The sequence below is a fragment of the Microcaecilia unicolor genome, chromosome 10, assembly GCF_901765095.1.
Source record: "Microcaecilia unicolor chromosome 10, aMicUni1.1, whole genome shotgun sequence".
Lineage (NCBI taxonomy): Eukaryota > Metazoa > Chordata > Amphibia > Gymnophiona > Siphonopidae > Microcaecilia > Microcaecilia unicolor.
Genome location: NC_044040.1, coordinates 102,443,390 through 102,467,839, shown reverse-complemented (window position 1 = coordinate 102,467,839; position 24,450 = coordinate 102,443,390). Strand labels below are relative to the sequence as shown.

The 24,450-nt window shown below is 49.1% G+C and overlaps 1 protein-coding gene across 1 annotated transcript in view; it reads right to left on the bottom strand.

Annotated features, from left to right (window-relative positions):
- The window catches only part of NUP205 (nucleoporin 205), a 1,281,456-nt gene that overhangs the window by 761,645 nt on the left and 495,361 nt on the right, over positions 1-24,450 (bottom strand). Inside the window, exon 19 of the mRNA XM_030216143.1 lies at positions 15,873-15,997. Within this exon, the coding sequence (XP_030072003.1) occupies positions 15,873-15,997 (125 nt within the window). The remainder of the gene's footprint in view (positions 1-15,872; positions 15,998-24,450) is intronic.

Genomic DNA, 24,450 nt, shown 5'->3' with positions numbered 1-24,450 from the left:
ACCAACTGGAACAATACTTTGTGGGCGGTACCGCACGCAGGGCACGCCCACCGCACATGCGCAGCCGTCTTCCCGCCTGTGCGCGACCGTTCCCGCTCAGTTGAATGACAAGCAAATTAATGAGTAAAACACAACTCCAAGGGGAGGAGGAGGGTAGGTGAGAACAATCAGCTGCTGTCCTCGGAGAACACCTGCTACAGGTATGTATCATTCGCTTTCCTCCGAGGACAAGCAGGCTGCTTGTTCTCACGACTGGGGTATCCCTAGCTCTCAGGCTCACTCAAAACAAGAACCCAGGTCAATTGAACCTCGCAACGGCGAGGGTATAACAGAAATTGACCTACGAAGAAACAACTAACTGAGTGTGCAGCCTGACCAGAATAAACTTGGGTCCTGGAGGGTGGAGTTGGATTTAAAACCCCAAACAGATTCTGCAGCACCGACTGCCCGAACCGACTGTCGCGCCGGGTATCCTGCTGCAGGCAGTAATGAGATGTGAATGTGTGGACAGATGACCACGTCGCAGCTTTGCAAATCTCTTCAATAGTGGCTGACCTTCAGTGGGCCACCGATGCTGCCATGGCTCTGACACTATGAGCTGAGACATGACCCTCAAGAGTCAGCCCAGCCTGGGCGTAAGTGAAGGAAATGCATCTGCTAGCCAATTGGAGATGGTGCGTTCCCGACAGCGACCCCTTTCCTATTGGGGTCGAAGAAAATAAACAATTGGGCGGACTGTCTGTGGAGCTGTGTCCGCTCCAGATAGAAGGCCAAAACTCGCTTGCAGTCCAATGTGTGCAACTGACGTTTCAGCAGGGCGGGTATGAGGTCTGGGAAAGATGTTGGCAAGACAATTGACTGGTTAAGATGGAACTCCGACACCACCTTTGGCAGAAACTTGGGGTGAGTGCAGAGTACTACCTATTATGATGAAATTTTGTATAAGGAGCATGAGCTACCAGGGCTTGAAGCTCACTGACTCTACGAGCGGAAGTAACTGCCACCAAGAAAATGACCTTCCAGGTCAAGTACTTCAGATGGCAGGAATTCAGTGGCACAAAGGAGGTTTCATCAGCTGGGTGAGGACTACGTTGAGATCCAATGACACTGCTGGAGGCTTGACAGGGGGTCTTGACAAGAGCAAGCCTTTCATAAATCGGACGACTAAGGCTCTCCAGAGATGGCTTTACCCTCTACAAGAAGATGGTAAGCACTAATCGCACTAAGGTGAATCCTTACTGAGCTGGTCTTGAGGCCAGAATCTGATAAGTACAGAGGTATTCAAGCAGGTTCTGTGTAGGACAAGACGAGGTTCTAGGGCCTTGCTCTCACACCAAACGACAAACCTCCTCCACTTGAAAAAGTAACTCTTTTTAGTGGAATCCTTCCTAGAGGCAAGCAAGATGCGGGAGACACCCTCCGACAGACCCAACGAAGCAAAGTCTACGCCCTCAACATCCATGCCGTGAGACGAAGAGACTGAAGGTTGGGGTGCAGAAGCGCTTCCGTCGTTCTGCCGAAATGAGAGTTGGAAAACACTCCAATCTCCACGGTTCTTCGGAGGACAACTCCAGAAGTAGAGGGAACCAGATCTGACGGGGCCAATAAGGCGCTATCAGAATCATGGTGCCGTGGTCTTGCTTGAGCTTCAGTAAGGTCTTCCCCACCAAAGGTATGGGAGGATAAGCATACAGGAGGCCGGTCCCCCAATGGAGGAGAAAGGCATCCGACGCTAGTCTGCCATGTGCCTGTAGTCTGGAACAGAACAGAGGCAGCTTGTGGTTGGTCTGAGAGGCGAAAAGGTCCACCGAGGGAGTGCCCCACTCTCGGAAGATCTTGCGTACCACTCTGGAAATGGAGCGACCACTCGTGCGGTTGCATGACTCTGCTCAGTCTGTCGGCCAGACTGTTGTTTACGCCTGCCAGGTATGTGGCTTGAAGAAGCATGCCGAACTGGCAGGCCCAACGCCACATCCCGACGGCTTCCTGACACAGGGGGCGAGATCCGGTGCCCCCCTGCTTGTTGATGTAATACATTGCAACCTGATTGTCTGACCGAATTTGGATAATTTGACAGGACAGCCGATCTCCGAAGGCCTTCAGTGCGTTCCAGACCGCATCGGAGCTCCAGGAGGTTGATCTGAAGATCCTGTTCCTGGAGGGACCACAGTCCCTGGGTGTGAAGCCCATCGACATGAGCTCCCCACCCCAGGCGAAATGCATCCGTCGTCAGCACTTTCGTGGGCTGCGGAATTTGGAATGGACGTCCCAGGGTCAAATTGGTCCGAATGGTCCACCAGTGCAGTGAATTGCAGCAACTGATGGAGAGGCGGATGACATCTTCTAGATTCTGGGTGGCTTGACACCACTGGGAAGCTAGGGTCCATTGAGCAGGTCTCATGTGAAGGCGAGCCATGGGAGTCACATGAACTGTGGAGGCCATGTGACCCAGGAGTCTCAACCTGTGCCGAGCCGTAACCTGCTGAGACGCTCTGGTCTGGGAAGCAAGGGACTGAAGGTTCTGCGCCCTTGCTTCGGGAAGAAAGGCCCGAGCCGTCTGAGAATTCAGCAGCGCTCCTATGAATTCCAGAGATTGGACCGGCTGGAGATGGGACTTCGGGTAATTTAGCACAAACCCCAGTAGCTCCAGAAGGTGGATAGTGCACTGCATGGACCGAAGGGCTCCTGCCTCTGAGGTGTTCTTGACCAGCCAATCGTCGAGGTACGGGAACACGTGCACTCCCAGCTTGCGCAAGTACGCCGCCACCACCACGAGGCACTTTGTGAACACTCGAGGCGCAGAGGCGAGCCCAAAGGGCAGCACACAGTACTGAAAGTGCCGTGTTCCCAACGGAATCTGAGATACTGTCTGTGAGCTGCAGTATCGGGATGTGAGTGTATGCGTCCTTTAAATCCAGGGAACATAGCCAATCGTCTTTCTGAATCATTGGTAGAAGGGTGCCCAAGGAAAGCATCCTGAACTTCTCTTTGACCAGGTATTTGTTCAGGCCTCTCAGGTCTAGGATGGGGCGCATCCCCCCTGTTTTCTTTTCCACAAGGAAGTACCTGGAATAGAATCCCTGCCCTTCCTGCCCAGGTGGCATGGGCTCGACCGCATTGGCGCTGAGAAGGGCAGAGAGTTCCTCTGCAAGTACCTGCTTCTGATGGGAGCTGAAGGATTGGGCTCCCGGAAAACAATTTGGTGGAGTGGAGGCCAAATTCAGGGCGTACCCGCACCGCACTATTTGGAGAACCCACTGGTCGAAGGTTATTAGAGGCCACCTTTGGTGAAAAACTTTCAACCTCCCCCCGACTGGCAGATCGTCCGGTACGGACACTTTGATGGCGGCTATGTTCCCATGGATCCAGTCAAAAACCTGTCCCCGGTTTTTGCTGTGGAGGTGCAGGGGGCTGCTTAGGCGCACGCTGTTGATGGGAACGAGCGCGCTGGGACTGTCCCTGTGCCTGATGAGGCCTTCGGGCCGGCTGGGTGTACCTACGCTTGTTGTAGGCGTAGGGCGCAGCTTGCTGGGCCCGGGAAAAACGTCCACCTGTAGAGGTGGATGCTGAAGGCGCCCGGTGGGAGAGCTTGTCGAGGGCGGTTTCCTGCTGATGTAGTTCCTCCACCAACTGCTCGACCTTCTCGCCGAAAATATTATCCCCCCGGCAAGGGACATCAGCCAGCCGCTGCTGGGTGCGGTTGTCCAGGTCAGAGGCACGCAGCCATGAGAGTCTGCGCATCACTATACCTTGGCCGCAGCTCAAGATGCCACATCACAGGTGTCATAAATACCCCTGGACAGGAACTTTCTGCACGCCTTCAGCTGCCTGACCACCTCCTGAAAAGGCCTGGACTGCTACAGGGAGGAGCTTGTCGACCAGGTCCGCCAGTTGCTTCACATTATTCCGCATGTGTATGCTCGTGTAGAGCTGGTAGGATTGGATGCGGGTCACGAGCATGGAAGATTGGTAGGCCTTCCTCCCAAACGAGTCCAGAGTGCGAGACTCCCGCCCCGGGGGCGCCGAAGCGGTATCCCTCGAACTCCGTGCCCTCTTGAGAGCAGAGTCCACGACCGCCGAGTCATGAGGCAATTGAGGCCGCATTAACTCTGGTCTGAGTGGATCCTGTATTGGGACTTCCGCTTTCTTGGGGATGGTGAGATTAGATAAAGGTCTCAACCAGTTCCGAAGCAGTGTCTCTTTGAGGACATTGTGCGACGGTACCATGGAGGACTCTCTAGGTGGTGATGGATAGTCGAGGACCTTGAGCATCTCTCGGCCCTCGGCTCATCCACAGAGACCACGGGAAAGGGAATGCAGATAGGCATATCCTGACGAGGAGGCAAAGGAGAGGCTCTCAGGTGGCGAGAGCTTCCTCTCCGGTGAAGGAGTGGGGGTCGGAGGGAAGGCCCACAGACTCCTCTGAGGAGAAATATCTGGGGTCCTCCTCCTCCCCCCACGAGGCCTCTTCCTCGGTGTCGGACATGAGCTCCCGTAGCTCAGACCTCAACCGGGCCCCGGCTCGACTTCGAGGCACCGAGTCCTCGGTGGCGGCATCGAGCGGTGGACTCCCGCGCCGGCGGGGATGAAGCTCCCTCCATCGACGTCGACGGGGACTCCACCTGCGTGGCGGTCAAGACCGGCACCGGCGTCGAAGGCCTCGACACCGGGCTAGAGCACGCCGGCGCTTCCATCAACGGTGCCGGGGGCGCAAGCACCCCCGGCGCCGGCACAGTCTGGCGCATCAGCCCTTCCAGGATCCGCGGAAGGATGGCTTGGAGGCACTCGTCAAGGCCCGCTGTCGGGAAAGGCGAGGGGGCCAGTGGAGGTGCCGGTGCCAGAATCTGCTCGGGTCCAGGAGACGGCACCGAAGTGCTCGTGCCCTGACGTAGTGATACCTCTACCGCTGAGGGGGAACGCTCCTCCCGGCGCTGCCGCTTCCTCGGCATCAAGTCATCTCTGGAGCCGGAGCCGGTAGCCACATGCGCCGTGGGCGACCGATGACGTTGCTTTTTAGCTTTCTTCCGGTGCCCGTCTTCGGCGCTCGGCGGTACCGAAGAGGAGGAGGAAGATCCCCCTCGGCCTCGAGGGATCGGATCCGACAGGGTTTGGTCCCGATGGCCCTGGGTAGAGGGAGTAACCGGGGCCGATTGCCCGCGCGGCCGCTCACCCCGCCATCTCCGGAAGACCGGCGGGCCAATGGAACCTGTGCTCCTTGGGTCGGTACCGTCGGTGCCGATTTCGTGGACATCGGTACCGGTACCGAAGATCCGGCCGTCGACACCGATGCCGTCGAAGTCGAGGAGCCGGCGCAAGTTCCAAAAAGACGGTCCCGAAGAACTTGCCTCGCCACCTGTGTCCGTTTCCGTAAACCGAGACACAAGGTGCACGTCTTGGTATCGTGCTCCGGCCCAAGGCACTGGAGGCACCAAGTGTGAGTGTCGGTCTGCGAGATATGCCGGCCGCACTAACCACACTTCTTAAATCCACTCGGGACCTTCGAGGACATCGACGGAAAAATCGCGTCGGCGAAGTCAAAGTCGTCGATGGTGGCGGTAAAAAGCACACCCGAAAAAGAAATCGACCGCATGGCCACAAGACCGCAACGAGGCACCCCCCGCTAAAAGTACGAGGGGAGTAAAACAAAGTTTTTTCTCTTCTTTTTTTTGAAAAAGAAAAACAGAACAAAGAAAAAACAAACAAAGAAGAAAAACTCGCATCTAAGGCGCGGTCCGGTTTCCGGGGCTGACAGAGAGAGAGAGACGAACACGGCTCTCTCCAGCGCGGAAAAGAAAAGACTGAGCGGGAACGGTCGCGCACGGGCGGGAAGACGGCCGCACATGCGCGGTGGGCATGCCCTGCGTGCGGGACCGCCCGCGAAGTTTTGTTCCGGTTGGTGGGGGCTGCCGTGGACGTCAACCCAGTCATGAGAACAAGCAGCCTGCTTGTCCTCGGAGAAAGCATTATATCACGGGGATGTTTTGTAGTAGCAGCAACAGTGATTCTTGTAATATGCAATGTACATGCTGGCAAATCATGGAGGAAAACATATCCCAGACTGCCACAGACTGAGGAAAAGTTTAGGATCAATTTCTTGCTGAAAGGTATCTTGGTACCTGGTTAAAATAGACCCGACAAAAAAAAAAAAAAAAAAAACGGCCAAATCAGCCCCCCCCCCCCCCCCCCCAAACAAAACGACCTGCCCTCAACTGTTTTACCTGTTCTGCTCCTGCAACTGTGTGTCTGAGTTCTGCTGCTGCTTGAGCAGTTTTAAATGCTCACTTTCCAGAATGTCTCCCTCCTCCTGACTGCCTTGTGTGGTCCAGTATCTCTCTCGCCCTGCCCCGTGAGCCGCCAGCAGCATCAGCAAGACAAACAAGCTGCTTTGGCTAGCCCCAGAAGCATTCCCTTTGTTGTGTCCCACCGCATCTGACAACTTCCAATGGCCACGTAAGCAGGACACAACAGAGAATGCTTCTGGGGCCAGCTAAAGCAGCTTGTTGACACTGCCAGCAGCCCACAGGAACATTGGAGAATCGTCGGGGAGGCAAGAGGGCGAGATACCACACAGCACAGGGCAGGCAAGAGGGAGACATACTGGACTATACTGGGAGGTGGGTGGCTGCGAAGGAAGGGTAAGAAATGTATTTCCAGACCATGGGATGGGGAGGAAGGGAGAGAGATGCCATATTGCAGTGAACGGGGTGGGGACAGAGATGCAGAACCCAGGGATGGAGAGAGAAAGATGCTACACTGGAGGGGGAGCTGAACATAGAGAGCTGAAATGAAAGAATGGGAGACCGAGAAGCTGGACCCTTCGGAGGAAGAGAGACAAGAGTTTTTTTACTATACTTATTGTTGTAAAGGACTATGGGCTATTTTGTTACAGGGGCCATTTTGTCAAGGTCCATTTTAATATGGGGCCATTTTTAAAGGGCTACTTTGTTACAAGGCTATTTTGTCAGGGCTAAATTTTATCTTCTGCAGAACCCTATATACCAAAGGAAACAGAGGGAATGCACAGCGAATGCCACAGCTCTATGAAATGAAAAAGGCATCATGAGCTATATTGAGAGGAATTGGTCATATAGACCAGGTGGTCAGAAATTATGGGGCTTTATTTAAAAAAACATTTCTATGTGTAAACAGTAGCATTTACATTAGCAGATCAGTGGCAAGGAATTAAGACAACAGTCCACAGACCAACTACATCAAACCTGAAAGAGTGTGAACTAAACTGGCATGAGTAAAAACTGTCATCCCACTGCAAAGTTGGTAGATATTTACACTAGAAACTTCAACAAAATTTGGCCTACGAACTACAAATTTGTTTTCAATACATACTCACTATATCACTGTGTGGGAATTTTTGTAGTTTGTAGGATAAATATCTACCAACTTTGCAGTGGGATGACAGTTTTTACTCATGCCAGAATAGTTCACACTCTTTCAGGTTTGTGTAGATAGTCTGTGGACTGCTGTCTTAATACCTTGCCATAGATCTGCTCATGTATATACAACTTCATTATATAGAAAGAATACAGACAGGAACACACTGCTTCATTACTTGAGATTCTATCCAACACATTCATGTGATAATTTGCCAACGGTCAATTTCTCAGACTTTGACGAATCTGCATGGACATGAATGACTTCAAAACACGAGCAGAGGAGATGACATCTCACTTTCAGGAGAGAGGATATCCTCATAAAACAATTAAGGAAGCCTAAATAGGACCTATTATTGGAACCAACTCCAAAAGAGCAACAGTCGAATTTAGTGTGTGTTCTCTCATGTTCCCCATTTAATTCTGCATCAAAAGGATTACTAAGTCATTGGAAGATCTTACAACATTATGGGATATTTAGTGAGACAATGCGGTTCACTATTTCTAGAAATAAGAATCTGGAAGAAATTGCTTCTAAGTCCCAGTATACTGAAAGATCAGTATGTCAGGTGCCACCAGAGGGACACACTTCATGTGGCCTTTGCCAAGTATGTCATCATGCACTTCAACAACATGAAGTTGTACATCCTGGAACCAAGCGGTGTCATAACCTCAAGCATCTCACGGATTGTACTATGAAAAAAGTAGTCTATGCAGTCATGTGCCCCTGTACAAAATTATATATAGGATATACCAATTGGGTTGTAAAATCCTGTATCATTGAACATTTAAGCAAAATTCGTACAGGTGCAGTTCAGGAACTTTTAGTAAAGCATTGGATGAACGCCTGGCATACAGAAGCAGACTTGAGATTTGTGGTATTGGAAGTACTAATGGGAAGTGGGCAAGGCAGAAATGATGACATGTTGTGACAGAATAACCAACAAAATCAACGATAGTCTAAACATCATGGACTCCTGGGAAAACTCATTCCAACTGAAACTAAACACCGAAAAAACACATTGCCTCATCCTCTCCTTTCCATATAACAAATACAAACCTACAACCATAAACACTCCAGGACATACCCTACCTACCTCAGACAGTTTGAAAATACTCACTGTCACACTTGATCGCAACCTAACCCTCGAGAGCCAAGTAAACTCTGTAACAAAGAAAATGTTCTATGCAATGTGGAAGCTCAAACGATTAAAACCTTTCTTCCAATCGCAACTTTTCGATACCTAATACAATCAATGGTCCTAAGCCATGCAAACTATTGCAACGGAATCTACGTGGGCTGCAAAGAACTCATGAAAAACTACAAACTGCCCAAAATACAACTGATATTGCTGATATTCAGCAAAACACGCTTCGAAAGTGCCAAAGCCCTCCGAGAAAAGTTACATTGGCTCCCAATCAAAGAACAGATCATCTTCAAAATCTACACCTTAGTCCACAAAATCATATACGGCATAGTCCCAGGATACATGACAGAATTTATAGACTTACCAATAAGAAACAAAGTCAGATCGTCAAGATCTTACCTAAACCTACACTACCCAAATTGCAAAGGACTGAATACAAAGCAACTTACACAGCCGGCTTCTCCTACATAAGCGCACAACTATGGAATGGGTTCCCAAAAGCTGTGAAATCAATCTATAACCACTTGAACTTCAGGAAATCACTAAAAAACCACCTTTCAAAAAGGCCTACCCCAATGACCCCACATAACCCTCTTCACCTACCAACATAGCATGACTATGATCGAACAGGACAACATGCAATCTTCATCCATCCCGATCCTCCACTTATACCTCATATGATCACTATACAACCTTGTATTTATTAACCACCGACTGGGCAAAAGCCTTTGACGGTACTATGTAAACCACATTGACCTGCAAATAGGTGGGAAAATGTGGGGTACAAATGTAACAAATAAATAAATAAATATCTGGCATTATGAACAGTTGTAGATTTACAAGTGGCATACAATGGAGCCAGAGGCTTTGAACACTTATTTCTGATTTGTAAACATTCATATTTTTGTGGGAGGGGTTCTCTATTTTAGACTTTTGCGGCTGTTCCGGTGTGATGATATCCCTGGTTTTCATATAAAGAGGGGAGATGTCCCCAATTCCAGTTAGCTCAAGAACCTTTTGTCAGTTAAACGTCAAGTATGCTTGTTTCTACTTTTTTATAGTTTTATACTAAAGTATGTATTTAAGGGTTAGAATCGAGTTGATTCTGTTCTATGTTTTCAGAGATGCTCAGGATCGCAAAAAAGCATTACGTTGGCTACCTTGATAAAGCTAGGCGAAACAAGGTCAGTGTAGGGACCCAGACCTGTATGACTATGGAGTCAAGTATAAACTATTTATATTTAAAATGGCACATTGATTTGTTGGCACAAAAGAAAATATTTTAAATGTGATGATTATAGGCCATGGACGAAGTGTAAGACCAGTGGGTTTGTGATCATCCTATATAAGATATAAAAGCACTTACTACAAAAAATCCAGTAGCTCAAAAGAGGTTTCATCAGCTGGGTGAGAACGACGTTCAGATCCCATGACACTGATGGAGGTTTGACATGGGGCTTTGACAAAAGCAAACCTCTCATGAAGCGAACAACTAAAGGTTGTCCAGAGATAGGCTTACCCTCTACAACGATAATGAAAAGCACTACTCGCACTAAGACGGACTCTTACGGAGTTGGTCTTCAGACCAGACTCTGACAAGTGTAGAAGGTATTCAAGCAGGGTCTGTGTAGGACAAGAGTGAGGATCTAGGGCCTTGCTGTCACACCAGAAGGCAACCTCCTCCATTTAAAAAAGTAACACCTCTTCGTAGAATCTTTCCTGGAAGCAAGCAAAACTCGGAAAACACCCTCAGAAAGACCTAAGGAGGCGAAGTCTACGCTCTCAACATCCAGGCCGTGAAAACCAGAGACTGGAGGTCGGGATGCAGAAGCGCCCCCTTGTTCTGAGTGATGAGGGTTGCAAAACACTCCAATCTCCTCGTTCTTCAGAGGACATCACCAGAAGAAGATGGAACCAAATCTGATGCAGCCAAAAGGGCGCAATCAGAATCATGGTTCCACGGTCTTGCTAGAGTTTCAGAGGTATGGAAGGATATGCATAAAGAAGGCCTTTCCTCCAATGAAGGAAAAAGGCATCTGAAGATAGTCTGTCGTGAGCCTGAAGTCTGGAACAGAACTGAGGGACCTTGTGATTGATCTGAGTGGCAAAAAGATCCACCGAGGGGGTGCCCCACTCTCAGCAGATCTTTCGGACCACGCCCGAGTTGAGCGACCACTCATGAGGTTGCATAATCCTGCTCAACCTGTCGGCCAGACTGTTGTTTACACCTGCCAGATATGTGGTTTGGAGAAACATGCCGTGACAGCGAGCCCAAAGCCACATCTGGACGGCTTCCAGACACAAGGGGCGAGATCCGGTGCCCCCCTGCTTGTTGATGCAGTACATGGCAACCTGGTTCTCTGTCTGAATTTGAATAAGTTGATTGGGCAGCCGATCTCTGAAGCCTTTAGAGCGTTCCAGATCGCTCGCAACTCCAGGAGATTGATCTGAAGACCTGATTCCTGGAGGAAACCAGCTCCTTGAGTGTGGAGCCCATCTACATGCTCTCCCCACCCCAGGAGAGATGCATCCGTGGTCAGCACTCTTTGAGGCTGAGGATTTGGAAGGGACGTCCCAAGGTCAAATTGGATCGAATTGTCCACCACTGAAGGGAAGTGTGGAAGTCGGTGGACAGATGGATCACATCCTCTAGATTCCCCGCAGCTTGGATGCTCTCCTCCAGAGTCGCTGTCGAGGAAGGCTGTGGGCCAGTACAGAAGTTGATGTCGGAATCTGTGAGACCTGGGAGGCGGTACCGGGCTGTTGGAAGATGGACGCACCGACACCTCTTGTATGGAGGGTGAGCGCTCCTCCAGCGTGGACGCTTTCCCGGGTGCCGAATCCTTCGACGCCCCAGAGCTCCCGGTACCGTGTCTCGAAGGAGACCGGTGCTGATGCTTCTTCGCCTTCACTCGAAGCACGTCACCGGTACGCCTTGGTACCGACGAAGAGGACGTGGAATCCACACGCCTCCTCGGAGTCGGGTCTAGCACAACGGCGGAAGATCCCGATGGCCCTACACAGCAGGAGCCCTCGAGACATGTGGAGACCCACTCGACAGCTCACTACTTCATCTAGTGGTGATGTACCGGACGCCATTACCTGCGCTCACCCCGTGTCGACATTGACGCCGCCTCACCTCAGTACCGAGGTCGACATTGAGGAATCAGTCGTAGCTCCGAAAAGACGGTTCCGAAGTAGCTCTTCTCGACGCCTGTGTCCGTTTTTTCAAACTCAGACACAACTTGCAAGCGTCTGGGCGATGGACGTGGCCAAGGCACTGGATGGCACCAGGAGTACGGGTCAGTGCCCGAGATCGACCGCTAGTACTGAGCAACACTTCTTGAAGCTGCTGGAAGGCTTCGATGACATCAGCGGAAAAAATCGCGGCAGCGAATCAAAAGGCTCGATTGTGCTGACCGAGAGCACCAAAAGGAGTACAGCGTACACGTGGCCCAAGAAGGCCGCAACGGAAGTGAAAATAAACTTAAAGGGGAAAAAACTAAGATATAAGAGGGTTTTTAACTGGAAAAAAGACAAAAAGGCAACAAGAAACAAAAAGAAAGCGCGAAAGAACAACGCTATGGACGCCTAAGTCTTTCTCTGGGCCTGAGAGAGAGAGACCGACATGCAGCCACTCTCCACCGCGGAAAAAGAAAATTGAGGCAGGAACGGATGCACTCGGGCGGGAAGATGGCCGCGCATGCGCAGTGCGTCCGTCCGGCGCTCTGGAGGCTGTTGCAAAGCTTTGTGGATTTTACTGGAAAAATCTCCATTCCTGGGCCGCCATGGACGCCAACCCACATGTGAGAACAAGCAGCCTGCTTGTCCTTGGAGAAAATGCAGACTACCATAGCATCCTCCTCTGGAAAAGCCTCCCCTACCTTCAGCGAGTACTTCCTAAATTCTGTCTGTGAAGTTGAGGGTCACTTATTGATAACATCTGTAAACTTTTTGTGAAGTAAAGGCAGTCTTGGTGCTATAGTTTGACCTATCTAGTGCTTTCGATTTAGTAGATCACGAGATTCTTCAATATTGGGAGATATAGGTGTGACTGTGAAGGTTTACAATTGGTCCTCTGGATCCTTCAAACTATCGAGCTTATAGAGTAAAATTGGATGGTAAATTATCAGAGAGGTGAAGTAATTCTACTGGTGTCCCACAGGGCTCACCATTATCTCCACTACTCTTTAATGTTTATATGCATTAATTGGGTTATGCTTAGAAAAGTTGGTATCTACTTTATAGTTATGCTGATGACATAACAGTGTTAGTTCCAATTATTGAGTTTCATCCCATTCATCTTTACTTCACAATATTCTTAACACCTTGGACACATGGATGAAAACGCATAAGCGTAAACTAAATTCAGAAAAAAAACCAAACTTTTTTTTCATCAGCCACTCTGCAGGTGAACAGGAAAATAGTATAGGATTAATCCATTTTAATCCTCTGTAAGAGGCCTTGAGGGTCACACTGGATGCTAGGTTATCTTTAGAATCACAGGTTAATTTGCTTACTCAAAGGGCATTTTTCTCCTAAACAATCTTTGGAGAGTGCGCAAAATACTTTGAGCAGGACTACTTTACTCTTATAGTTCATGAAAGTTATTATGTCTTTTGGACTATTTAACATCATTTATTTCAGATATTCTAAACAGTTATTAAAAAGGTTGCAGTCAATTCAAAATACTGCGCTTCATCTGATGTACTCACTGAAGAGGTATGATAGCGTTTCACTATATTTCAGAAAATCACTGGCTTCCAGTGCATGCCATTATGTTTAAATTTTCTGCCTTATTTATAAAATTCTTCATAGACTAGCTCCACAATATCTGACAGATCATTTTATCTTTTTATAAAAATCTAGAATAAGAACTACAGCTTTATGTTTCCCCTCTTTGAAGATTTCGAAAAGATTGAGGTTATTAGATTTTTTTTTTCATTTCAAGCTGCTTCTCTTAATAAAGATGTCCAAAAATGTCTGCTCTCATGCTACAATTTACTTTTCTTTTAGAAAACAAGCTTGCATACCTCCGACCCACCCGCACCTTCCCACCCTGTCAGACTGTCCAAAGTAATGCTTGGATGTTTCACTTATATAGATATACTATCTGCTACCCACATTGCGATCTGACGAAGAAGGGCAACCTTCGAAAGCTAATCAGAAATGTATGATATCCAATAAAAAAGGTATCATCTTATTTCTTTCCATGTTTGATTTCTATTGATAACCTTAAGAATGGACTAACACGGCTATCACACCTCTCTACGAAAACAAGCCAAACTTACCTATTCAGGAAATACATTTATTATTTATTTTTATTTATAGCATTTGTATCTCACATTTTCTCACCAATTTGCAGGCTCATGTGGCTTACATTGCCGTAATGGGCAGTTGCCATTTCCGGGTAACAGAATTACAGATGGTATTGCGTTTAGGTGCATACATACAGGTAACATACATGGAACACGATATATATGGAACAGATCATGGAATATATATACCATGTTGCATATATACATGGTAAAGAAGATTACATTATGGTATTGCATGAAGGTTCCTGAGTAATAAATTGGGATTGTAACATACATTATGTCATCGGCTCTAGAGAGACCCTATTCGACGTAAGGTTTAAAGTGGTAGTGCTCAATAATAGAAAGGGTTTAAGCAGTCATGCGATAAAAGGTCCGATTTGAATAGATCGTGTATAATGTCATTATTTAGTATTTAAGATGGATGTTTATGGTATGCCTTCTTGAAAAGATCTGTTTTCAGTAGCTTTCGGAAGATGGTTAGTTCTTGTGTTACTTTTATGGCCTTCGGTAGTGTGTTCTATAGCTACGTGCAGATGTATGAGAAACTGGTCGCGTATGTGGATTTATATTTTAGCCCTTTACAGTATAGGATAGTGGAGATTGAGGAATGTGGCATGATGATCTTTTGCGTTCCTAATAGGCAAGTCTATAAGGTCTGACATGTAGGTCGGGGCTTTCCCGTAGACGATTTTGTGGACCAGGGTGCAAACTTTGAACTCAATTCGATCTTTAGCGGGAGCCAGTGTAGTTTTTCTCTTAGGGGTTTGGCGCTTTCCTATTTCGCTTTCCAAATATGAGTCAGGCTGCTGTGTTTTGAGCGGTTTGAAGCTTCTTAATGATTTGTTCTTTACACCCGGCATAAATGGTGTTGCAGTAGTCTAGATGACTTAGCACCATTGATTGTACTAGGCTGCGGAATACTTCCCTTGGGAAGAAAGGTTTGATTCTTTTAAGTTTCCACATTGAGTAGAACATTTTCTTGCTGTATTTTTCGCATGGTCTTCAAGTGTGAGAAGTCGGAGGGAGGGAGGGACCCTCGGAAGTCAGAAGAAGGGGGGGGGGGGGGAGGACGGGGGGGGGGAGGACCCTGGAAGTTGGAGAAAGGGGGGAGGGAGGGGTGGAGGACCCTGGAAGTGGGAGAGAGGGGGGAGGGAGGGGGGAGGACCCTGGAAGTCAGAGGGAGGGAGGGGATGAGACCCTGGAAAGTTGGAGGGAGGGAGGGGGAGGACCCTGGAAGTTGGAGGGAGGGAGGGAGGAAGGGAGAACCCTGGAAGTCGGAGGGAGGACCATGGAAGTCGGAGGGAGGGAGGGGGGACGGACCCTGGAACAGGGAGGGGAGGGGGGGACAACCCTGGAACTTGGAGGGAGGGGGGAGGACCCTGGAACTCGGAGGGGGGACCATGACCCTGGAGATCAGAGGGAGGGAGGGGGGACCATGACCCTGGAGATCGGAGGGAGGGAGGGACGGACGACCCTGGAGCTCGGAGGGGGGACCGATCCTGGAGCTGGGAGGGAGGGGGGACACTGGAACTGGAAGGGGGGGCCCTGGCACACACTTTCAATCTCACACACACATTCTCACAGACACACTCGCACCCATCTCACTCTCTCTCTGTCACACACACATGCACTCGCACATTCACTCTCTCTCTCTCTCACACACAGCACTCTCTCAACACACACACTCCGAGGAAAACCTTGCTAGTGCCAGTTTCATTTCTTTGAGAAACGGGCCTTTTTTTACTAGTGTTTCATAAAAAGCTTAGGACATGCTTTTCAATCAATTTTTTCTTCAATAGTTTCTATATTCAACTGCGAAATGAAGTTTACAAGGCCAGATAATTTTTTTTTAATTATTGTATTAACTATTGTTTGCGTGTTATGTTTTAATAGATCGTATCCTATTGCACTACCTGATGACATATGATAATCAGGTTAACTGCCTTAAACCCACATTAGAAAAGAATTCTAAATGCCAAATTAAATTAAAGTTAACTTGGCTAAATCATTTATATTACCTGATAACACAACTCTGCCAGGTGGGGAGCTTCCCATACAGCTGCAGGACCCGTTCTTCCTTCAGTTCCTTTTTCTAGGATGTTTAAGAGGGAATGAAGACATGTCCGCGGACAACCAAGGACACCTGAATGAAAAAACAAAGCACAAGGACTCTTTCATACTTAAATACGATTACAACTTCTCTGATCTGACATTACTATGTCTGTCATTTACTAAGTAATCTTGAATACATATTTCATAAGGAGGTCATTCCGTGTCAAGTGGACCTGGGGTCCCCACCTCACCATCTCAGATTTGATGAAATTTGGTACATAGTTTCTTATGATAAAAAACTAAGCTGTGCAAAATTTTAGTTCAAAAGACTAAAAATTGGAGGTTCTAGGGGACCTCCTAGTAAAGGGTTGCAAAATGTCGCCTGAGCAAAAATGAATGGTTTAGGCTCAAACTTTGCCAAAAAAAAAACGGCAAAAATCAATTTACAGCAATGTTGAGGCTGCTATAGTTTCTAAACTAGTTGGCCTTTCAGGTTGATTTTTGGTAGGTGTACTAAATGCAAGGCTGAAATGAGGCATTCCAATTTGCAGCACTTTCCTTCAAGTGGTTGAAAAATTATAAGCGTTCAAAGTTGGTATAAAAAGCATTTTTGCCCATTTTGGGCTATCTTTGATGCCCTTGATCTCCAGTGGGACAGCTTCAATATTCTTTCTTTTAGCACCATTAGAAAGAGCAGATTTTCTTCTATCAGAATATGTAGTTTTCATTTGGAGTCTCTTCATATAAGGATTGCAAAAATGCCCTCAAAAGTTTACGGGCAGCAGCCTGTGATTTCTTCACGACACCCTTGATACAAGTGTAGTAAAAGTGATTCTTCTTTCAAAAAGCACCATTTTTTAAAATAAAGAACACATTATGTTATAAAACTGTATTCAAGAAAACTAAAAAACAGGGATGTTTTTTAGGATGTGGAAGGATGAGGCCAGGTTTCATAACAGGTTTAAAGAAAACTGCAGTCAGTTAGGATGACCGACTTGGCCAATTATGATTGGTGACCCTGTTGCAAGGCGTCTGAGTGTCTGTTGCTGGTGTTTCTTCACCCTTGCTACAGTTTGACCTCTTAGTGAACTGTAGGCATCAAAGGAAGCTTAGCAACAGACACTCAGGAGCCAGGAGGTACCAGAAGCATACAATTGGACAATGAAACAAACAATTCTGCCTTGCAACAGGGTTCACCAATCATAATTGGCCAAGTCTAACTGGCTAAATAAGTTTTCTTTAAACATTATGTTATAAACCTGTGTTCAAGTAAACTAAAAAACAGGGTGGAAACCATTGTATACATACTTCTTGTTGAAGAAACTCGCACCTGCACCGATAGGCTCATTTATATTGAATTAAATACCACAAATGAAGATATTAATCACTTTAGACTGAAGTAAAATTTTACCCATTGAAAACCTGATTGCAAGAATAAATGTGTTTGTTGAACTGATACTAATGCTCATCAATGGATCCAGAAAGATCAGATGAATTTCCACATTGCTCAGTTGGCTGTTCAAGTACATCAGAGTATCATTTACTGACATACAATAAAAATAAAGGTTTGAAATTAATTGAAGGAGCTTCTGCCTCATCAACAGAAGTTGTTACAAGAGCGTTCTGGTCAACCTTTCGATGCTGGATCAACTATTTGCCTTCATCATGAATCCTTACTGTTGAAAAAGTTTGAATTTTTGCAAAGAACCTGCTGTAACCCATTTTCCAAAGGTGGTCATAATGCAAAAAGGGGCTTAAGAGTGCTGGATGACACACTAGCAGCCCAGCTAAAGGCCTAACAAGCAAAATATTTGTGCTGGGTCAGAACTATGTCCATCTTGTCGAAAAGACGTCAGTAACAGAGCTGCTGATTCTTTATCATCATCAACAACAGCAGATGATGAACACAGTGACATTTCTGGCAAGTTGAACAAAGTTTGATATCTCTTGGTATTTCTCCATTAAAGTTCAAAAAAGTCAGCAAGCGTGATGTACGAGGCTACACCAAGCGCAAAATCAGGCGAGTGCAAAATCTTTGAGTCATCATTTGCAGTTGCTGGTGGCTTAGACCTAAATGAGTTTGAAACTCAACCTTCTACCAGTCAGAAATGTGACAAATGTTCTGATTATGATGACCTGCTAAACGAGTAGAAAAACCAAGGTTTCAGCAAATCATGCAGAAAAAACTGCAAATACTAACTTTAGCACCAAACAGCTGGTCTATTGAAAGAACTGCCTCAGAATTCATGGTTTCAACTAGAATCGTTAAAAAGCAAGAAATCTGAAATCAGTTTGTGGAATTCTGGCAAAACGATACAAGAAGAAAGGTAAGGTTTTACCAGAAGAAACAGAAAAAAAAACTCTTGGCTTTTTTGAAGATGATGAATTCCGTAGACTGCCAGGGAAAAAAGATTTGTCTCTGTCAGAACGGCACTGAAAAAATTCAATGTAAAAGCGCTTGCAACTTAGCAATCTAAAAGAAATGTATGTTGCCATATCGTACTCAAATGGGCCAGAAGTGGGTTTTTCCAAATTTTGTGAGCTAAAGCCAAAATGGTGTGTCACTGTTGGCTCGTCTGGTATGCATTCAGTGTGTGTTGTGTCATTCATCAAAATGTGAAGCTTATGCTTGCTGGAAGCCATCTGCTGAACGAAGATTACCAAAGCACTGATGGCTAAAACTGTTGTGCAATTTGGAATGCAAAGAAAGCGAATGCTACATACCTGTAGAAGGTATTCTCCGAGGACAGAAAGCTGATTGTTCTCACTGATGGGTGACGTCCACGGCAGCCCCTCCAATCGGAAACTTCACTAGCAAAGGCCTTTGCTAGTCCTCGCACACCCATGCGCACCACACATGCGCGGCCGTCTTCCCGCCCGAAACCGGCTCGTGTTCGTCAGTCCCGTATGTAGCAAGACAAGAAAAGGGAAGACACAACTCCAAAGGGGAGGCGGGCGGGTTTGTGAGAACAATCAGCCTGCTGTCCTCGGAGAATACCTTCTACAGGTATGTAGCATTCGCTTTCTCCGAGGACAAGCAGGCTGCTTGTTCTCACTGATGGGGTATCCCTAGCCCCCAGGCTCACTCAAAACAACAAACAAGGTCAATTGGGCCTCGCAACGGCGAGGACATAACTGAGATTGACCTAACAATTTTTCCAACTAACAGAGTGTACCCTGGAACAGAATAAAACATGGGCCTAGGAGGGTGGAGTTGGATCCTAAACCCCGAACAGATTCTAAAGCACTGACTGCCCGAACCGACTGTCGTGTCGGGTATCCTGCTGCAGGCAGTAATGAGATGTGAATGTGTGGACAGATGACCACGTCGCAGCTTTGCAAATCTCTTCAATAGTGGCTGACTTCAAGTGGGCTACCGACGCTGCCATGGCTCTAACATTATGAGCTTGACATGACCCTCAAGAGCCAGCCCAGCCTGGGCGTAAGTGAAGGAAATGCAATCTGCTAGCCAATTGGATATGGTGCGTTTTCCCACAGCCACTCCCCTCCTGTTGGGATCAAAAGAAACAAACAATTGGGCGGACTGTCTGTTGGGCTGTGTCCGCTCCAGATAGAAGGCCAATGCTCTCTTGCAGTCCAATGTGTGCAGCCGACATTCAGCAGGGCAGGAATGAGGACGGGGAATGAATGTTGGCAAGACAATTGACTGGTTCAGATGGAACTCCGACACAACCTTTGGCAAGAACTTAGGGTGAGTGCGGAGGACTACTCTGTTATGATGAATTTGGTGTAAGGGGCCTGGGCTACCAGGGCCTGAAGCTCACTGACTCTACGAGCTGAAGTAACTGCCACCAAGAAAATGACCTTCCAGGTCAAGTACTTCAGATGGCAGGAGTTCAGTGGCTCAAAAGGAGGTTTCATCAGCTGGGTGAGAACGACATTGAGATCCCATGACACTGTAGGAGGTTTGACAGGGGGCTTTGACAAAAGCAAACCAATCATGAAGCGAACAACTAAAGGCTGTCCTGAGATCGGCTTACCTTCCACACGGTAATGGTATGCACTGATTGCACTAAGGTGAACCCTTACAGATTTGGTCTTGAGACCAGACTCAGACAAATGCGAAGGTATTCAAGCAGGGTCTGTGTAGGACAAGAGCGAGGATCTAGGGCCTTGCTGTCACACCAGACGGCAAACCTCCGCCATAGAAAGAAGTAACTCCTCTTAGTGGAATCTTTCCTGGAAGCAAGCAAGATGCGGGAGACACCCTCTGACAGACCCAAAGAGGCAAAGTCTACGCTCTCAACATCCAGGCTGTGAGAGCCAGAGACTGGAGGCTGGGATGCAGAAGTGCCCCTTCGTCCTGTGTGATGAGGGTCGGAAAACACTCCAGTCTCCACGGTTCTTCCCCACCAGAAGTATGGGAGGATAAGCATACAGCAGACTTCCCCCCAGTCCAGGAGGAAGGCATCCGGTGCTAGTCTGCCGTTGGCCTGAAGCCTGGAACAGAACTGAGGGACCTTGTGGTTGGCTCGAGATGCAAAGAGATCTACCAAGGGGGTGCCTCACACCTGGAAGATCTGGCGCACTACTCGGGAATTGAGCGACCACCTCGTGAGGTTGCATAACCCTGCTCACCCTGTCGGCCAGACTGTTGTTTACGCCTGCCAGATATGTGGCTTGGAGCACCATGGCGTGACGGCGAGCCCAGAGCCACATGCTGACGGCTTCCTGACACAGGGGGCGAGATCCGGTGGCCCCCCTGCTTGTTGATGTAATACATTGCAACCTGGTTGTCTGTCTGAATTTGGATAATTTGGTGGGACAGCCGATCTCTGAAAGCCTTCAGAGCGTTTCAGACCGCTCGTAACTCCAGGAGATTGATCTGCAGATCGCGCGTTCCTGGAGGGACCAGCTTCCTTGGGTGTGAAGCCCATCGACATTGAGCTCCCCACCCCAGGAGAGACCGCATCCATAGTCAGCACTTTTTGTGGCTGAGGAATTTGGAAAGGGCGTCCCAGAGTCAAATTGGACCAAATCGTCCACCAATACAGGGATTTGAGAAAACTCGTGGACAGGTGGATCACGTCTTCTAGATCCCCAGCAGCCTGAAACCACTGGGAAGCTAGGGTCCATTGAGCAGATCTCATGTGAAAGGCAGGCCATAGGAGTCACATGAACTGTGGAGGCCATGTGGCCCAGCAATCTCAACATCTGCCGAGCTGTGATCTGCTGGGACGCTCGCACCCGCGAGACGAGGACAACAAGTTGTTGGCTCTCGTCTCTGGGAGATAGGCGCGAGCCGTCCAAGAATCCAGCAGAGCTCCTATGAATTCGAGTTTCTGCACTGGGAGAAGATGGGACTTTGGATAATTTATCACAAACCCCAGTAGCTGCAGGAGGCGAATACTCATCTGCATGGACTGTAGAGCTCCTGCCTCAGATGTGTTCTTCACCAGCAATCGTCGAGATAGGGGAACACGTGCACTCCCAGCCTGCGAAGCGCCGCTGCTACTATAGCCAAGCACTTCGTGAACACTCTGGGCGCAGAGGCGAGCCCAAAGGGTAGCACACAGTACTGGAAGTGACGTGTGCCCAGCTGAAATCGCAGATACTGTCTGTGAGCTGGCAGTATCGGGATGTGCGTGTAGGCGTCCTTCAAGTCCAGAGAGCATAGCCAATCGTTTTGCTGAATCATGGGAAGAAGGGTGCCCAGGGAAAGCATCCTGAACTTCTCTTTGACCAGATATTTGTTCAGGGCCCTTAGGTCTAGGATGGGACGCATCCCCCCTGTTTTCTTTTCCACAAGGAAGTACCTGGAATAGAATCCCAGCCCTTCTTGCCCGAATGGCACGGGCTCGACCGCATTGGCGCTGAGAAGGGCGGAGAGTTCCTCTGCAAGTACCTGCTTGTGCCTAGAAGCTGTAGGATTGAAGCTCCAGTGGGCAATTTGGAGGTTTGGACACCAATTGAGAGTGTATCCTTGCCGGACTATTTGGAGAACCCACTGGTCGGAGGTTATGAGAGGCCACCTTTGGTGAAAAACTTTCAACCTCCCCCAGACTGGCAGATCGTCCGGCACTGACACTTTGATGTCGGCAATGCTCTGCTGGAGCCAGTCAAAAGCTCATCCCTTGCTTTTGCTGGGGAGCCGAGGGGCCTTGCTGAGTCGCACGCTGCTGACGAGAGCGAGCGCGCTGGGGCTTAGCCTGGGCCGCAGGCTGTCGAGAAGGAGGATTGTACCTACGCTTGCCAAAAGAGTAGGGAACAGTCTTCCTTCCCCCATAAAAACGTCTACCTGTGGAGGTAGAAGCTGAAGGCTCACGGCGGGAGAACTTGTCGAAAGCGTTATCCCGCTGGTGGAGCTGCCGACCACCTGTTCGACCTTTTCTCCAAAAATATTATCCGCACGGCAAGGCGAGTCCGCAATCCGCTGCTGGATCCTATTCTCCAGGTCGGAGGCACGCAGCCATGAGAGTCTGCGCATCACCACACCTTGAGCAGGCGGCCCTGGATGCACATCAAAGGTGTCATACACCCCTCTGGCCAGGATTTTCTGCAAGCCTTCAGCTGCCTGACCACCTCCTGAAATGGCTTGGCTTGCTCAGGAGGGAGCTTGTCCACCAAGCCCACCAACTGCCGCACATTGTTCCGCATGTGTATGCTCGTGTAGAGCTGGTAAGACTGAATTTTGGCCACGAGCATAGAGGAATGGTAGGCCTTCCTCCCAAAGGAGTCTAAGGTTCTAGAGTCTTTGCCCGGGGGCGCCGAAGCATGCTCCCTAGAACTCTTAGCCTTCTTTAGGGTCAAAATCAACAACTCCAGAGTTTGTGAGGCAACTGAGTGCGCATCAGCTCTGGGTCCCCATGGATCCGGTACTGGGACTCAATCGTCTTGGGAATGTGGGGATTAGTTAAAGGCTTGGTCCAGTTCGCCAGCAATGTCTTTTTTAGGACATGATGCATGGGTACTGTGGACGCTTCCTTAGGTGGAGAAGGATAGTCCAGGAGCTCAAACATTTCAGCCCTGGGCTCGCCCTCCACAACCACCGGGAAGGGGATGGCCGTAGACATCTCCCGGACAAAGGCCGCAAAGACAGACTCTCGGGAGGAGAAAGCTGCCTTTCAGGGGAGGGGGAGTGGGATCAGAAGGAAGGCCATCAGACTCCTCGTCAGAGAAATATCTGATGTCCTCCTCCTCCTCCCACGAGGCTCACCATCGTATCAGACACAAGTTCCGAACCTGTGTCTGAAGCCGTGCCCGGCTCGACTCCGTGGAACCATGGCCACAGTGGGAGCGTTGAGAGGAAGACTCCCTAGCCCGCACCGGCGAAGCTCCCTCCGCCGACGTCGTCGTGGGAGCCGTCTGGGAGGCGACCGCAGTAGGTAACGCAAAGCGGCAACCGATGTCGGAGACCTCACCCCGGGCAAGGGGCCAGCCGGCGCCTCACTCGACGGTACCGGTGGCGCAAGCACCCCCGGTACCGGAGTGGAAGGGCGCAACAGCTCTCCCAGGATCTCTGGGAGAACGGCCCGGAGACTCGCGTGCAGGGCGGCTGTGGAGAAAGACATGGAAGCCGATGCAGGAGTCGAAGTCAGAGTCGGTTCCGGGCGTGGAGGCTGTTTCCGGGCTGTCCAAGGTTGAGCGCATCGACACCTCCTGAAACAGAAGGGTGAGCGGTCCTCCCGGTGCCGATTCCTACTGGGTGCCGACTCCCTCGGCGACCCAGAGCTCTCGGTACCGACGCGGGAAGGAGACCGGTGTCGATGCTTCTTTGACTTTTTCCAAACGAAGGCATGTCACCGGAGCTTCTCGGTACCGACAAGGAGGATGTAGAATCCAACCGTCGCTTCCTCGGGGCCGAGGCCGAGAAGGTTTGTCTCGGGGGGGCTGTACCGCAGGAGCCCTCAGGGGTAGGGGGAGACCCACCCGAAGGCTCACCGCCACCAGCAGGGGAATTGACAGCCCTCACCTGCACTCCAGTCGAAGCACCACCGTCCGAACGACATCAGCAGAAGCGGAGGTCCCGGTACCACCGACGCCGACGCAGCCTTCAGATGCCTTGGCCCCGACGATGCAGAGGGTCGATGCCTCGATGCAATCGATATACCGTCGCGGCCGAGGGCGGAGGTGTTGGACGCTGCCGATGTCGACGCACTCGATACTCCCGGTGCCGATGCCGACGAAGAGCCCGAGAACAAAACGTTCCAGTGGGCCAATCTCGCTACCTGAGTCCTTTTCTGTAAAAGGCGCAAAGACTGCAGGCCTGCAGGCGGTGCCCAGCCCCAGACACTGAAGACACGACGCGTGCCTATCAGTGAGCGAGATTACCCGGGCGCACTGGGTGCACTTCTTGAAGCCGCTGGAGACTTCGATGACATGGGCGGAAAAATCCACGCCGGCGAAATCAAAACTCGTAATTGCGGTAAGGCACCAAAAAGATGGGGAGAAAAAACTCGACCCGAGGCCTCAAAGGGGCCTACCCCGAAAACGAAAGAAAACTTAACGGGGCCAAAAACTAGAAATAGGGGGAAGGGAAAAAGACCAAAAGGCTCTTCTCCGGAATCCCTTTTTTTTTTTTTT